The sequence below is a fragment of the Spea bombifrons genome, chromosome 7 (genome assembly GCF_027358695.1).
Source record: "Spea bombifrons isolate aSpeBom1 chromosome 7, aSpeBom1.2.pri, whole genome shotgun sequence".
NCBI lineage: Eukaryota > Metazoa > Chordata > Amphibia > Anura > Pelobatidae > Spea > Spea bombifrons.
The window spans coordinates 20,008,288-20,024,964 of NC_071093.1; the positions used below are offsets into that span (position 1 = coordinate 20,008,288).

The following is a 16,677-nucleotide window of genomic DNA, read 5'->3' on the forward strand; positions in this document are numbered from 1 at the left end:
AAAAGTGCGGCCTATATTCGAGCCAATACGGTATATATATATATATATATATATATATATATATATATATATATATATATATATATATATATATATATATATATATGAAATCCAGCTTTTTATGCTGTAATATGATACGCCAATATGTCAGAGTGTTAATAAATGCACTTATGGTACCTTAGGTCTCTGAGGTAGTGAAGTGGCAGAATAGGCTGGGCCATTTGCTCCATCCACGTATTTTAATACTGTTTGCAGGATCCATAATCCATCCCGGGATTACTATGAGTTGATGGCTCTGCTCCTCTGTTACTAACTAGCACAATATGCTAAGAGAAGGAGGAGCTGAGCTAGCTGGGGAGGAGCATTTTATTTTGGGCTCGGCAAGCATAGTGTGTATCTAGGGAATGCTACGATAAAAGTGAGAGAGGATATGAATGGAAGGAAAAGGATAATTTATAATGAGGAAGCAGTATAGACTTGTCATTTTGTCTTCAGGACTTACATCCTGTTTCTTTAGAGCTCTAGAAAGCTAGTATTTTGGGTATCGGGATACCTGACCATTACACACACTGACCTCAACCCCATCAAACACCTTTGGGATGAACTGGAACAGAGATTGCGTCCCAGGCCTTCTTGTCCAACATCAGCCACTGTTCATATGACCAAGCCTAGGAGCGTGGCTGAAGTGTAGGTCTTCCAAGGAGGGTTTAGTAGAGGAGGTGGTGCTGGAGGAGATCCAGGTTTTAGTAAGGGCCAGTAAATTTAAAGGAATGTGAGATTAAGTAGGTTATAGACCTATTGCATAGACAAGTCATTCCACAGAACACTGTTAGAGAGGGGGAGTTTGCAGTTAGAAATTATATGTATGAGATTGTGTAAAAGGCATGGGGACAGTTGGGAGAGTTGTCCCCTAAACTTGAAATAAGTAAAAGAAAGAAAAAGAAGAGGCTGACTTGACGTTACAATTTTTGGGATGTTATGCTTGCTAGAAATAAAAAGTATCAAGAAAATAGAGAGTTTATCAATTTGGAGTAGCAAAGGGTTACCAGGGTAGTCAAATATGTTGGTGTCCTCTACTGGTTGATGGCATATGAGAAGTAGATAGATTATGTAATCGGCTGTCTCTATTAAGTAAGACCGCACAGAGGGAGCTGAGTGTGAGTGAGGGGTAGAGAGAAAATGTGTGGATGGGGCAGAAAGTGAGTAGATGGGAGTCAAGGGATTAGCGGATTGAAAACTAGAAAATAAAGACGAAAAGTCAAAAATGGGCATGACATACGTTTTACGGGAAAAAAAAGCCACGTTTGGCACCAGCTGTCCTGAAGGGGTTAGCTTTGTAATAATGTGAAATAACGTGAAAAGGTTGTTTACGTGCAGGATGTTGCTGACATTAGACAACAGTTCCCGAATCTGGCTGCTGACATCCGGATACCTCAGTTCTTTGAAAAGGACCAGTTCTACTCCAGTGTGTTCCGTATCAGCTCTCCAGGACTTCAGCTCTGGACACACTATGATGTATGTGATTTGGAATTATCCACAAAACAGTCGGTGTGGAGTTAAAACTCTTTCCCAAATCAAAGACAATTATGTAAACGAATTGTATTGTCCTAACCACTATGGCCGTAAAATTTAGACAATATTATGTTAGTAAGCTTATGTCTGCATCTGCAGTAGTACTTTTTATCACAGACTGGCACTAACAAGATATTTTCATTTGTTCAGGTGATGGATAATTTGCTTATCCAGGTGACCGGCAAAAAACGAGTTGTTTTGTACAGTCCACAAGATGCCCTGTATTTGTATCTGTCAGGTATATAGAATGGATCTTTTTTGTTTTATGTAGGAATAATATTTAGCATGAGTCATTTATTCTAAGAATAAGGGGATCACTTCTATTGCAGTACTAAATGATTATTTTTTATATAACGCCAACGATTTACACAGCGTCTCTTAAAAAAAAAAATATATATATATATTCAAGCAGAATTACATGACTAAAACTAAGGCAGAGTTCAATAAACCCCGGCACCAGGTCGCCATGGCGACTAGAAACCATTTCCTGATGCCCAGGGTTTTTCAGTGTTGCCGCTGCCTGGCGGGGTCATGTGATGCACGGCACTTGCCTTGCCACGGCCCCACAGGAAAGCATAGGATGCCTGAAAACATAGGTAGCAGCGCTGGTCTCCACGAGGTGAGGGAGAGAAGGGGAGTAACATATGTGAGTGTGTATGTAATATAGTACTAAAGTCAGTATGTGTGTGTGTGTGTGTGTATAGTGTTGGAGTCAGCCTGTGAGTGTATGTGCAGTATATACTGTAGTGTCTGTGTATATGCATAATGCAAGAGGAGGTGTGTGTGTGTGTGTGTGTGTGTGTGTAAATGTATAGTGGCATAGTCGGTATGTTTACTGTATTGGAGTGCAAGATTCAATGTGTGTGTGTCCATAGTGTTCGTTTGTAATTTTATTAGAGATGCACCGATATATCGGTGGCCAAAATATATCGAAAAGGACGTTACCGGCAAAATGACAACAAAAAAAAAACAGCGGAAATAATCGTCCGCAGGTCATCCCATCCCTGGACAACTGGCTCATCGAAGCCATTTCAGCTCCGGCCTTCGTTTTCATGAAGATGGCATCAAGCACATGTCTAATGTGTGATTTCCCAGAGTAAGAAGACCAGATGGAACAGGAGGTGCCCATATAAAACACCAGGCCTTTTCAACATTTTTATTAGGCGCATAATTTTTGTAGACAAAACCAGGACAAAATGTTTCAGTAACATCCTAAGAACAAGAGCCTAGGCTAATTCTGATGGAATTGGTTGGCTTCAATGGTTCATGCAGAGACGTCTTGATCATAAAATGTCCAACCTTATTTTAAGTATGCAGTTCTTGCAGCTGATAGTGGACTCCATCTCATTACGGCTCTTTATTCCATATCAAGGATCAGAAAAGTAAGAAGGTTTGCGTCAGCTTTGCAACAAAATCATACCTGGTCCTTTAGAAAAGCTATGAGCATCTTGGGCATTCTGATGACTTGTATCCCTGCAGTAAGCTGCTCCAAGGCACTGTGGCAGGATGGCCCGGTTACAATCAAGAAACTCCCAACACCAACAGAATAAAAGCAAAATGTGGTTTATTGTAGCTTTCTTTGAGGTCCACAGTATTGTGCTTCAGAGTGTAAATAAACAAAACAAAGAAACAAATCCTACTCCATCTTGGAGACTACCTGTACAAACTGGCCAGCTAATCCAGTCCCAGTCATAAAGTTGTTACAGCACAACACACGTTTCTTTGGACCGTACCTTTTCATAAAGTCTTAGGGCCTCTGGCTTAACGGCCTCTCTCCCTGTTTTCAGACAACTAATGCCTCTAACGGCCACCCTTTAACCCCTTAAGGACCAGGCTGTGTTTTACCTCTTGTACCATTGGGACCGAGGCTGTTTTAACACTTTTGCGGTGTTTGTATGTCATTTTCTCCTCACTCATTTAGTAAACCCACACAAATTATATGTTGTTTTTTTCAGGACAAGAAGGGCTTTCTTCAGATATCATTGTTTTAATCATATTATCTTATTTTCCATAAAAAAAAATATATATTTTCTGACTTTTACCCCAAACATCTTTTACTCATCCAAAAAAGTTAATGAAAAAACCTATTAAATATATTCTACTATTTGTCCTGCGTTTAGAAATACCCAATGTTTTTACGTTTTTTTGCTTTTTTTCTGCAAGTTATGGAGCATTAAGTACAAGTAGCGTTTTGCTATTTCAAAACCATTTTTTCCAACTCTGGTAATTCTTTCCTCCATGTGCCATTTCGGGTATCTTTGAAGCCGGCCAATGCAATCTACCCCATCAAATCATATATTTTTGAAAACTAGACACCCCAAGGTATTTCAAATGCTAGAATTTTAACTCTTTCCGTGCACTAATTCTACCACTAGTCTTTGTCAAACTTTGTGGTAGTTTATTTTGTGTTTATCGACAAAATTGCTCTTCAGGTATGGATTTACAGCTCCTGGTATACAACACTTTCAAACAACACCCCAATATGTGTTCAGCAACATCTCCTGAGCACAGTGATACCCCCCATACGTGGGTTTGTCGGGTTGTTTGGGAGGTAAAAAGCCACATTTAGGAAGTGCACATTTTTTAACTTGGAACTTTTACATCTGGTCATTCTGCCCCCATGTCCTAATAGGACCATCTTTGAAGCCAGCTAATTCAATTTACCCCATCATAACATATATTTTTGAAAACTTGACACCCCAAGGTATTTCAAATGCTAGTATTTTAACCCTTTCCATGCATGAGATTCTACCACCAGCCTTTGCCACACTTTGTGGTAGTATTTTTTTGTTTTTGTTTTTTACACAAATTGTACTTTGGGTATAAATTTATAACTCCAGGTATAAGTCACTATCAAACAACACCCTAATATGTGTTTAACAACATCTCTCGAGTACAGTGATACCACCCATGTATGGGTTTGAGTGCTGTTTGGGGTTAAAAGGCCACATTTTGGAAGTGTGGTTTTTTTATCCCTATTTTGGTCGGTCTGTGCCTATGCCCTATCTTTGAGCCCGGCCACTACAATTTACCCCATCAAACCATATATTTTTGAAAACTAGACACCCCAAGGTACTTAAAATGGTAGTATTTAACCCTTTCCATGCATCAGATTCTACCACCAGCCTTTGCCACACTTTGTGGTAGTATTTTTTTTGATATTTTTTTCACACAAATTGTACTTTGGGTATAAATTTATAGCTCAAGGTATACGTCACTATCAAACAACACCCTAATATGTGTTCAGGAACATCTCCCGAGTACAGTCATATGTATGGGTTTGTCTGGTGTTTGGGGTTAAAAGGCCACATTTTGGAAGTGCGCTCCCCCCCCCCCCATTTCGGTCAGTCTGTGCCTATGCCCTATCTTTGAGTCCGGCCACTCCAATTTACCCCATCAAACCGTTCATTTTTTTAAATTAGACACCCCTTGGGTATTTGAAATGCTTTTATTTAAATTTTTCCACGTCAGGATTTTTGGGAAGATACAGCGCTAATTTTAGCACTTGCTCATATTAATAAACTTTATTTTTTTATTTTATTCTTTTTGGACTTTTTTTTTACATTTTGCTGGAACTGGATAGTTCCTCTGATGCATAATAACTTTTAAATGTTACCATGTTTTTTTTTTCTTTTTTTTAAATATTTTACTAATTACATAGTGATTAGAAAGCTGGGCTCCATTGACTTGTATGGTTGAATGCAGTACCTGTATTCAACCTGCAAGTGGAGCCAGAGTTCTCTAGAGGGTCTGGAGACCATCTAGCAAACTTTTTCAACTTATTTTTTTTACTGGGCGGCCGCCATCTTGCAGATGGCGAAGATCACTGGCAGTGGCGGCTGTGACCGCTCTCCAGAGCGGTCACAGCCCGTCCTGGGGTAAGTGTTTGGTGTCGCTGAATGCCTCCTGATCGAGGCATTCCAGTGACACCATTGAAGTTTAGGAGGTGATCGTTGATCGCCTCCTAAACGCTTTTAAAACGGTCGTCCGCCGCCATACAATGTATGGCGGATGTTGACGCCCCGGGGAGGGGCCAGACATGGCCCATGATGCCGATCTCGGTGTTGCTGAATGCCTCGACATTGAGGCATTACAGCAACACAGTTTAAGCTTAGAAAGTGATCGTTGATCACTCTGACCACAGATGCCTTAAAAACAGGCTGGGGAGCGCATTTTGGTTATCTCTTCAGGCAGGGCAAGCGGTCACTAATAATCTTACCCAGTCTCGAATTATCGAGATCTTTAACCCCTTCGTGACAAAGGCTGATTTTACTTTTTGTACCCTTCGTGACAATGGCTGTTTTATCGTTTCTGCGGTGTTTGTGTTTAGCTGTAATTTTCTCTTAACCCATTTACTAAACCCACACAAGTTATATATTGTTTTTTTCAGGACAAGAAGGGCTTTCTTCAGACACCAAATTTTTTTTCATATGATGTAATTTCCTATAATAAAAATAATAAAATATGACGAAAAATTGAAAAAAAAAAAACACATTTTCTCACTTTTATTTGAAAAATCTTTTATTCATCATAAAAAACTACTGAAAAAACCTGCTAAATAGATTCTACTATTTGTCCCGAGTTTAGAAATACCCAATGTTTTTATGTTTTTTTGCTTTCTTCTATACGTTATGGGGCAATAAGTACAAGTAGCGTTTTGCTAATTCAAAACCATTTTTCTCTGAATCTGGTAATTCTGTCTCTATGTGGTATTTGGGGCATCTTTGAAGCCAGCAAATTAAATTTACCCCACCAAACCATATATTTTTGAAAACTAGACACCCCAGGGTATTTTAGATGCTGATAGTTTAACCCTTTCCATGCACTAATCCTACCACCAACCCTTGTCAAAGTTTGGGATAGTAATTGTTTTTGGTGTTTTTTTCACATACTTTGTACTTCAGGTGTGAAATTACAGCTCCTGGTATATGTTGCTGTCACACAACACCCCGATATGTGTCCAGCAACATCTCCTGAGTACATTGATACCCCACATGCATGGGTTTGTCAGATTGTTTGGGGGCAAAAGGGCCACATTTGGAACATGAGCAATTCAAGTTCAGTAGGAATTTTACATCTGGGTAAAGAAAAATGCTTGTACCCAACTATCAGTAGGGACAGGTTACAAGAAAGCCTGGCCTATCTCCAAGAAGGGATTTGATCTAGCACCTTAAGTGGTCCCTCATGCCACGGAATGGACACAGGGTTCACTTGACAGTGCAAATAAAAACGCTTAAAAATGGTGGAGCAAATAAAAGCTAAAAAACAGTAAATGTAACAAAAAATAAAAAAAAAATACAAAAATGGAGCAGGAACAAAAAAAAAATTAAAAATGGGAAACTGTGTGATACAGCTTGAAACAGTCACCGACACAGAGTGCAGGTTTTCCAGGGCAATCTGGACAGTAAAATGTGGTGTCCTTTCTTTGCCCCCTGCTGTAGCATACCCTGCATCTCTTTTGGGGATTCTGCTTCTTTGCTGTAGGGGGGATTTTAAAAATAAAATGGGTAGCCCCAATTCTGTTGGTTCCCATCACTACTTGGGGACCAGGTGCATCACGGTACAAGATACCTGAAATTACTTCGAGCTGAAACTGCAAAAAAGACAGCTTCAGCCCAGTGTCTGCTTTTTTGTGCAGCAAAAAAGCGTTATAGGTTGCAATTTGCATTAGATAAATTGCAACCTTCTTGTACCAGGCCTTTGTCTTCCTCATAATGAGGTAGGGCTGTAGGAGTTGATCTGACAGATCAACTCCACCCATGTGCTTGTTATAGGCCCTGATGCACACTGGCTTTCTAGTGACCCCAGCTCTGCCACGGACAGAAACCTCCACGGTTCTTTCATCGTGGATGGTGCTCAGCATGCACACCTCTTTTCTGTCCTTGAACTTCAATGCCAAAAGCTCCTCTTGGCGTAGAGCTGAGGTCTCCCCCTTTCCTAGCCGGGTTCGTACCAGGCGTTGTGGGAAACCCAAGCGGTTCTTTTTTATAGAACCGCAAGCTACCGTATCGAAACAATACAGCAGCTTGAACAAAGGGACGCTTGTATAGAAGTTATCTACATACAAGTGGTAGCCTTTGTTCATAAGGGGGAATATTAGGTCCCAAACAATCTTGGCACTGGTGCCCAGATGATCTGGGCAACCTGGAGGGTCAAGGTAGCTATCCTTACCCTCGTATACCCGGAAGGCATGAGTATATCCTGTCTCGCTCTCACAGAGCTTATACACCTTCACTCCATACCTGGAGCGCTTGGAAGGAATATACTGCTTGAATCCCAACCTTCCTTTATATTTCATTAGGGATTCATCCACGCAGATATTCTTTCCAGGTGTATAAACCTCTGGAAACCTGGCAGCGAGATGGGTAATCAGGGGGCGGATTTTGTACAGCCTATCAAACTGGGGGTCCTCCTTAGGGGGGCACAGGCTGTTGTCGCTAAAATGCATGAAACGAAGAATCATTTCATACCTTTGCCTAGTTATAGTTTGGGCAAAAATGGGGGTACTAAAGATGGGGCTGGTGCTCCAGTAGGAGCGGATGGAGGGCTTTTTTATAATGCCCATTAACATTGTGAGTGCCCAGAATTTAAGAAATTCTGGCACGTCAATGGGAGTCCATGGCTGTTTTGCCCAAAAAGAATTAGGGCTAGCAGCACGGTGCTGCTGGGCATAAATGTTTGTTTGTGTGACAATGTCTCCCAAGACATCGTCTCCCAAAAAAACCTGCACAAATTGCAGTGGAGTGAATCCTGTAACATCAATATTGATGCCAGGAATTCCAGAAAAAGGAGGGATAGCTGGCTTGTACCTATTAGGCGCTACCCATGCCTCTGGTGCACTGCCACGACTACGTGTGGCAGGCGTCCTAACAGCCACAGATACATCACTAGATGTATCTGTGAACTGACCAACGTCAAAATCTGACGCTGTATCAGTGGCCTCAGAATCTGTGGCCAAAAAGGCATACGCCTCCTCAGCCGTATACCGCTGCATGGTAAGAATTGCAGCAAAAATAGTGGGGAAGGAAAGGGTTAATGGCTATAATAAAAAAAAAAAAAAACTAAAAAAAAGTTAAAAAAACCTAAAAAAAGTAAAAAAAAATGTAAAAAAAAAAAAAAACCCAAAAACAATTGCCACTATGCAAGATCACTGTTCATGCAGTGATCAATGGCAATGAAGGGGTTAATATTATATGGGTGGCTCTTATAAGAGCCTTTGGATCAATATATATATATTTTTATTAGGGAATACCTGAACACACCGATCTGTCTCTCTCCCTCACTAGAAGCAAGTGAAGGAGGGGGGCAGATCCAATACTGATCAAAGGCAATGTTTAGAAAACATTGCCTTTGATTTATCAAATCATGATCACTCTTATGAGTGATCTGACCACTAGGGGTGTTATTCACTGGATGTCCATGACATCCAGCAACACCCCCCCGATGATGTCATCAGGCTCCGCCCCCCGGCTTGATGGGCGCCGCCATCTTGAAACACCGCGTGTGTTTCGAAGACACCGGCACCGGGAAGGTAAGTTGAGCATTTAGGAAGCGATCGCGAGTCGCTTCCTTTGCTAAACAGGTGTTGCAAAGATGCCTCGATACTGAGGCATCTTAGCAACACCAGCTAAGCAAAGGAAGCGACTCGCGATCGCTTCCTAAACCCGTTTTTCAGCGGCGGGCGCCGCCATGTTTGAAAGACGTGCAGTCTTTCAAACATGTTTTTTTTTTGCTCCTAGGAGCGATCGGGGGGGGCGGGAATGTTTTTTTTGGTGTTGCTCAATGCCTCGATGTCGAGGCATTAGAGCAACACCGTTTGAGTGAAAAAATCGATCACGGATCGATTTTTTCACCCGTTTAAAGACGTGCCGGTCCTGGCACGTCAATTGTCATAATCGTCACGATTTTCAGTGACGTGCCCGGACCGGCAATTGTCACGAAGGGGTTAAGCGTTTTTTTTTTTTTGCCCCTTGTAAGAAATTATGACCCTCTTACTGGGATATTCTTTTAGGGAATGTGTGACGAATAAAGCACAAATACAAGCGTATAGAAAAATCTATATTGATATTGAACTAGGCCACTGTTACAGGTTATAAAACATATAACATACAGAAAACATTTGTCAATAATACAAAACAAAAGGGATACTTAAGCACATTCTTGGGAAACCTCTCTCAGCTCACAGGCTTCTCCCGAACGCCATCTTGCGCAGCTTCGTTCTGAGTCTCCTGACCCAGGACACTATTGTTCACTGCGCTCTCCTTTCTCAGACTCCTCTTTCTCAGACTCCTCTTTCTCAGACTCCTTTCTCCGACTCTCCTTTCTCCGACTCTCCTTTCTCTCTTACTCAGACTCCTCTGACTATTGCAACCCCTAACTAGTCATCCCAGAATTCCTTGTACCTCCCAGAAAGTGGTTCACCCAACCCCTCTTTCCAGAGATTTCCTGTATGACCCAATTATGGAGGAGACAGGTAGTCTATGCAAACATGCACACAGTTATGTTAATATACATCGGCTTCAGTTGTCTGACCCCCTGTGGGGTATCCCACCTCTGTTGGAGCCTTTGTTCCAAACCCTTTGTAATGCATTACTATGCAAATTACCTTACATTGTAAAACCAGATATCTCACCTTATAGAAACCCAAATCGTCCCCAAAACATTATGCAATAAATGTTATATCACATTTTAAAGGCACCCTTCATTTCTTACACCCTCAAGTAGTTTAGTCCTTGGCTAAAGGGAAGGCTGTAAGAATCCAACCCGACTAAGTTACCACAATATCATGTATCGACAGACATGGCGGCACCCGGATTCCAAAACTTCAGGCCTTCTCGGAAGAAGTCATGACATGGGCTCAACAAAACCAAAAGATTTGTCAGCCACGCGTTTCAAGGAAACTGCAGACTACATCAGCAGATCGGATTGATTCCCTAGACAAAAGAATATTCTCCATCCTGGTTCTAGTTTGGTCTTCCAGGTTTTAACCTTGTGGCAACCAGAGACAACAGCAGTCTTCTGGGTTTTAGCCTCTCTGTATTCATGGGTGAACCCTCTGGTGCTGCACATTATGCCAGTGATATGGAGATTCAGGGTGGCTTACATTTTTCCTGCAGTGGCTATGATCCCACGTGTCCTCCTCAAGATTCGAACGGATTAGGCCAGGGTCTTAACATCTATCCCATATTGGCCAATACAGACTTAGTTCTCAGAGCTAAACAATATGGCCTCATGAGTTTGGGAGCTGCCATTTTCGTCCCAGCTGGTGGAGAACAGAATTCCTTCAGATGGTCATTTTGATGGCCTAGTTTTGGCGAGGATTATCCTTAGAGATAATGGACTTTCCCATGACATGGCTGAGGTCCTCCTTACTCGGAGGTTTCCGGTTTGGAGGGAATTCCTCTCCTGGTTATGCAGGGTTTTTTTTTATTTCTACTTGTTCTGTCCTCGTGTTTTTTTGCAAGACAAATTCTTACTAGGTCAAATGTCTCAAAAGGGCTAGTATCAGCCCTCAGTCTTTTTCTCCTTTAGGATTTGGCCTTGTATGTTCTGATCAAGCATTTCTTTAAGTGGCAACTATTCGGCAACCCCCAGACAGTCTCATTTTTTCCTTCCTGGGTTTTTGACCTTGATTTTATTAGCTCTCTATTCTGTACCCTTCGAACCTCTGGAAGAAGTCTCTAAAGTTTTTCTCGCTGAAGATGGCATTGTTGGTGGCAAATGGGTAACTACTAGCTCTGCCTTCAGCTGCTATGATCACCATTTTTCCATCAGGATCAGGTATTTCCGGAGGAGACAATGGCATATTGGGATGTCCAAAGAGCTCTAGACATTTCTACAGATCGCATCACTGCTTTCCGCTATATGGATCAATTATTTGTCTTTTTTTTGGTAGATATTCAGATCACGCTAGCCATCTTGAGGAAGCTTACAGAGACCATTTGCCTAGCTCACTCAAGCAGCAGGCAAGTCATCTTGTCCCATATTTCAACTCGCTCCACAAGAGCTTTGTCTGGGTCTAGGTTTGGAAAGTCGACCTCATCTCCTGAAGAAATATGTGTAAGGCAGCGACCCGGTCTTCCTTCGATACATTTGTCCAGCATTACTTACTAGACATCTTCTCCTCCTCTGTGGCATTTTTTCTGGCGCAGGATGCACCAGTCAGTGGCCTCTTAAATATTCCCCTCCCATTTGGTTATCTTGCTATATCCCCATGTGTACTGCCACTATATGCCAGGAAAAATGGGAATTTTACCGTAAATTCTTTTTTCCTTAATATAGTGGCAGTACATGTTTCCCTCCCTCATGTTGTCTACCATTAAAGATATTTTTTCAAGCATGTTTGTATTCTTGGTACTTTTACTGGCTGTGTTTGGTCCGGTGTGGTCTTATGGGTGAGGAGGACAAGAAGTTAGGGAAGGGGGAGGGTTTAACTCTTTGTATTTCAGATCCTTGTCCCTAAGGAAGAGCAACACCCATGTGTACTGCCACTATAATAAGGAAAAAATAATTTACGGTGAGTAAAATTCCTGTTTTCTGTCCAATTGTGGTGTGTTACTTATTTTAAATAAGTGTGGTTAACACACCAAAATTGGACAAAAAAATCAACAACAATTATATATATATATATATATATATATATATATATATATATATATAATTGGTTTTTGTCCAATTTTGGTGTTGCAGAAGTGTCGGCTAGCAACTAGTACATGCTAGAACCTGCAGTGCACGAGCCAGGGTACCACCAAGTCCCTCAATAAATCCAAAATAAAGAAGCAGAGGCTCAGCACTCAAATGATAAGGTGAGTTTATTTCACACAGGCAACGTTTCGGCGGCTTGAGAAAGACCTGTGCGTCGAAACGTTGCCTGTGTGAAATAAACTCACCTTATCATTTGAGTGCTGAGCCTCTGCTTCTTTATTTTGGATATATACTGAGGGAGACATTGATGGTGGTACAGCGTAATCCCTATCACTATACATTAAGCCAGACACTGATAATAGTGCAGCATATCTCCTATCACTATATACTAACCCAAACATTGTGTCTGGCTTAGGGATGCACCGAAACGAAAATTCTGGACTGAAACCGAAAATCCAGCATTTACCTGTCCGAAACTAAATCTCACACTTTTATGTAACACAGCAAAATAGGACAAAAAAATTCAATAACAATATTAATATATTAACAATTATATATATATATATATTGTAGGGAACAGCTCACGCGTGGGGCGGCAATGACAGTCTTCACACAGGTTTCAAACGTAAAGCGTGTTTATTTAGATGCTGTAGGCACAGAGCACCTTGTAAACAAACTCTAAGCCTGTCCGGCTCTAACTAAACATCCGGATACGTTTCTACCAGCCTAAGCAAAGTAACAGGTTTTCCCTAGGTAAAGCTTCAAACCTGGTGGGCTGCAGCGCTGGCTGTAGTTGCTCCTTCACTCAGTTTCTCCTCAATCCTGCAAACCTAACAGCCCTCTCTTTATTTATTTATATATATATATATATATATATATATATATATATATATATATATATATATGATTGTTAACAGCAATCACACTCCTATCATGCCCAGGCATACCCAGATTCCAGCATGTACTAGCTGACTTGGCATGATAGGAGTGTGATTGCTGTTAGCAATTATATATATATATATATATATTTATATTTATTATTATTATTATTATTGTTCACATGTGAACTCAGCACTGGAGGCATAGAATCAGACATACAAATCCCGTATTTGCAGGTACACAATAATAATTTATGGAAACCTAGCAAGAGATAAAACTACAGGCATAGATGATAGGGTGCACAACCCAAAGCCAGCTCTGGCGTTCACATTGCCCACATAGAACCTGACCAGCACCCAGATCACACACTTAGGATTTACCATCTTTGTCCCCACACAGCCCAGCATGAGTCAACTTTGTCGCCAGACAGCCCGGCCTGTGCCATCTTTGTCCCCGAGGCTCAAACATCTTGCTCTCCATCAATTATACATCTATCATACACATAAACACTTTAACAGTCACTCACTAATTCACACTTTCATTCACACAATCATTTATTCTCTCTCATTCACACAAATTTACACATCTATTAATGCAGTCTCACAAACTCATTAATTATCTCTCTCATTCAGACAATTCATCCACACATTCATTCATTCTCACTCATTCTCACTATCTTCCTTCCTCCTTTTCTACTCCTTCTCACTATCTACCCCCTCCTTCCTCCTCACTATCTACCCCCCCCCCTCCCTCCTTACTATCTACCCACCTTTGTAGTTAAAGGTTTTGGACTTACCATCCAGAAGTCCTGCGGTGGGAGCACAACGCCTTTGTCTTCCTGCTCTGCCGCGGCTTCGCTGCTGAGCATGACATGCCGGCACTAGCGGTTGCTAGGCGCCCCTCTCTTTCCTCCGTGTAAAAAAAAAAAATGACAAGGCTGCCGGGGATCCGGGACATGTGGTCACCCTGGCCCGTGGAACCCCCCTGACGAGCGGCACCCGGGGGCGGACCGCCCCCCGCTAGGTACGCTACTGTGTGCATTAGAGTGTGGTGCTAGCACCATGTTACAGTATGGCATTGGTATTAATGTGTATGTCAGCATATAGTGTTAAAATGTATTAGTGTATGGTGTTAACGTGTGTACATGAGCATACAATGTTAGCATGAATGCGTGTTATTGTAAGGTGTTTGTGAGCATAAGATGTGATTGTGTCTGTTTACTGTATAATGTATGTACAGTGAAGGAAAAAATTATTTGATCTCCTGCGGATTTTGTACGTTTGCCCACTGACAGACATAATCTATAATTTTATTTGAACAGTTATTGACAGAATAACAACAAAACTGGGTGAAAGTGTTGTGGTTAGATGAGACCAAAATTGGCATCAACTCAACTTGCCTTGTTTGGAGGAGGAATGTTGCCTATGACCCCCAAGAACACCATCCCCACCGTCAAACATGGAGGTGAAAGCATTATACTTTAAGGGTGTTTTACTGCTAAGGGGACAGGACAACTTTACTGCATCAAAAGGATGACGTATGGGGCCCTGTACCGTCAAATCTTGGGTGAGAACCTCCTTCCCTCACCCAGTGGGTCATGGATGGGTATTCTAGCATGACAATGACCCAAAGCACACTGCCAAGGCTACAAAGTAGTGGCTCAAGAAGAAGCACATTAAGGTCCTGGAGTGGCCTAGCCAGTCTCCAGACCTTGATCTTATAGAAAATCTGTGGAGGGAGCTGAAGGTTCGAGTTGCCACACATCAGCCTCGAAACTTTAATGATTAGGATGATCTGCAAAGAGGAGTGGGATAAAATCCCTCCTGAGATGTGTGCAAACCTGGTGGCCAACTACATGAACTGTCTGACCTCTGATTGCCAACAAGGGTTTTGCCACCATGTACTAAGTCATGTTTTGCAAAGGGGTCAAATACTTATTTCAAATAAGTAAAATGCAAATCAATTTATAACTTACTTGAAATGCATTATTCTGAGTTCTGGGTTACTCTGTTTCTCACTGTTCAAATAAACCTACCATTATAATTATAGACTGATCATGTTATCTGTCAGTGGGCAATCATACAAAATCAGAAGGGGATCACATTTTTTCCTTCAATGTATATTAGTGTAAAGCAAGGCTCGACAAACCCCGGGCATCAGGAAAATAAAACCATGATTGGGGAAGAAAACAAATCTAACTTTTTTTTCCCCCCCCCAAACCCTGCTCTGATAAACTGATATATTCAGCAAAGAAGACCTTGCACACACCCTTACAATCTATAGGGGATGGGGTGAGGAGGAACATAGTATGGAGAAAGTTGAGTGGTAGTTGTGGTTGTATTAGTGGTAGGTAAGATCTAGGTACAAAGATGGTATGCTTTTGAGATTTTTTTTCTTGAATATTGAAAGGGGGGGTGGTATTGAAAGCGGGAAAAGGTGATGAGAGGAGGAAAGTCTTAGCCCATGTGACGAATATAAGGATCTAGTAGGGCAGATATGTATTATGGAGGGCTTTATATGTTAGGGTTAAAATTGAATTCTTGAGATAATAGGGAGCCAGCAAAGTGTCATGTAAGGAAGATTTGCCTAGCAGCAGAATTTTGGATATATAGCAGAGGAGAAAATCGAGAGGAACGCCAAGCAAAAGAGTTTTGAAGTGCTCAGCAGAAACATTCACTAGGGACCATAAAAACAATTTTGCTGCACTTGTACTGGTCCAGTATAACTTTGAATATAGATATTTAAGTACCGTGTAATTACAATTTCTATAAGCTAGGTAGAAAACTACGAGTAGCCTGTTTTGTGGGTTTTTTTTGTTTTTAAATAGTTTTTTTTTGTTTTCTTGTTACTACTTTGCAGGAGATAAATCTGAAGTGTTAGATGTGGATAACCCAGATTTAGTCAAATATCCCCTTTTTTCTCAAGCGAGACGCTATGACTGCGTTTTGGAAGCAGGAGATGTGCTTTTTATTCCTGGTAAGAATGGATATTTCTACCATTTTTCTGTTGAGCAGATTTAAAGGATTGTCTTGTAGACCTGACCAGAGAAAAGAGGCAAACTATACAATTCATGTCACGTGCAAGCTAAGTGATTAGTGAATAATGTTGCTGAAAATCATCTAAATATTTCCCTTTTCTGCCATTGGTATACAGATGTGAAATGATTACTGTGCCATAGAGTCTAAGGTGGTACACCCTCAATACACTACTTTGGAATGTGTTGAGTTGGCCCAGGAATAGCCTTGAGTTGAAAAGTTGCATCCACTAAAACATATTGTCATTCCAGGTAGCAGTTAAGGAGAGATGGCTCCACCTCTCTAGAATAGCAGGAAACTCTATAAAAGATGAAACCTCTCTCTCCTTCCCCAGTCTGTTTTCCTGCCTTCTCAGTAAGGTTGCAGGGCTCTTACCTCCTTTTTACCTTTTTAGCGAGGTTCTCCAATGTGGTATTGCTGTTACTCGGCAATATGAGTTTCTCCTCAGCCTGATTTCCAATGCGGGGCTAGCCCTCACATCTGGGAACCGTCTGTTTTGCCATAAAGCCCCCTCTGTGGGAATTTCTAGGATTACACTGGCACTCCA

At 41.4% G+C, this 16,677-nt stretch overlaps 1 protein-coding gene and 1 non-coding gene across 4 annotated transcripts in view; one reads left to right on the plus strand and one right to left on the minus strand.

Moving 5' to 3' along the window:
* TYW5 (tRNA-yW synthesizing protein 5) overlaps window positions 1–16,359 on the plus strand; it is a 67,948-nt gene extending 51,589 nt beyond the window's left edge. For 2 of the 3 annotated variants that reach the window (XM_053472282.1, XM_053472283.1), the window contains exons 6-8: window positions 1,378–1,515; window positions 1,723–1,810; window positions 15,955–16,359. In XM_053472282.1, the coding sequence (XP_053328257.1) occupies window positions 1,378–1,515; window positions 1,723–1,810; window positions 15,955–16,115 (387 nt within the window). In that variant the 3' untranslated portion in view covers window positions 16,116–16,359. The remainder of the gene's footprint in view (window positions 1–1,377; window positions 1,516–1,722; window positions 1,811–15,954) is intronic. The other variant, XM_053472281.1, reaches the window with a different exon arrangement.
* On the minus strand, window positions 6,666–6,795 carry LOC128502498 (small nucleolar RNA SNORA35). Its single transcript, XR_008355130.1, has one exon. It is a non-coding gene; the product is annotated as a small nucleolar RNA SNORA35 (small nucleolar RNA).
* Window positions 16,360–16,677: the final 318 nt, after the last annotated feature.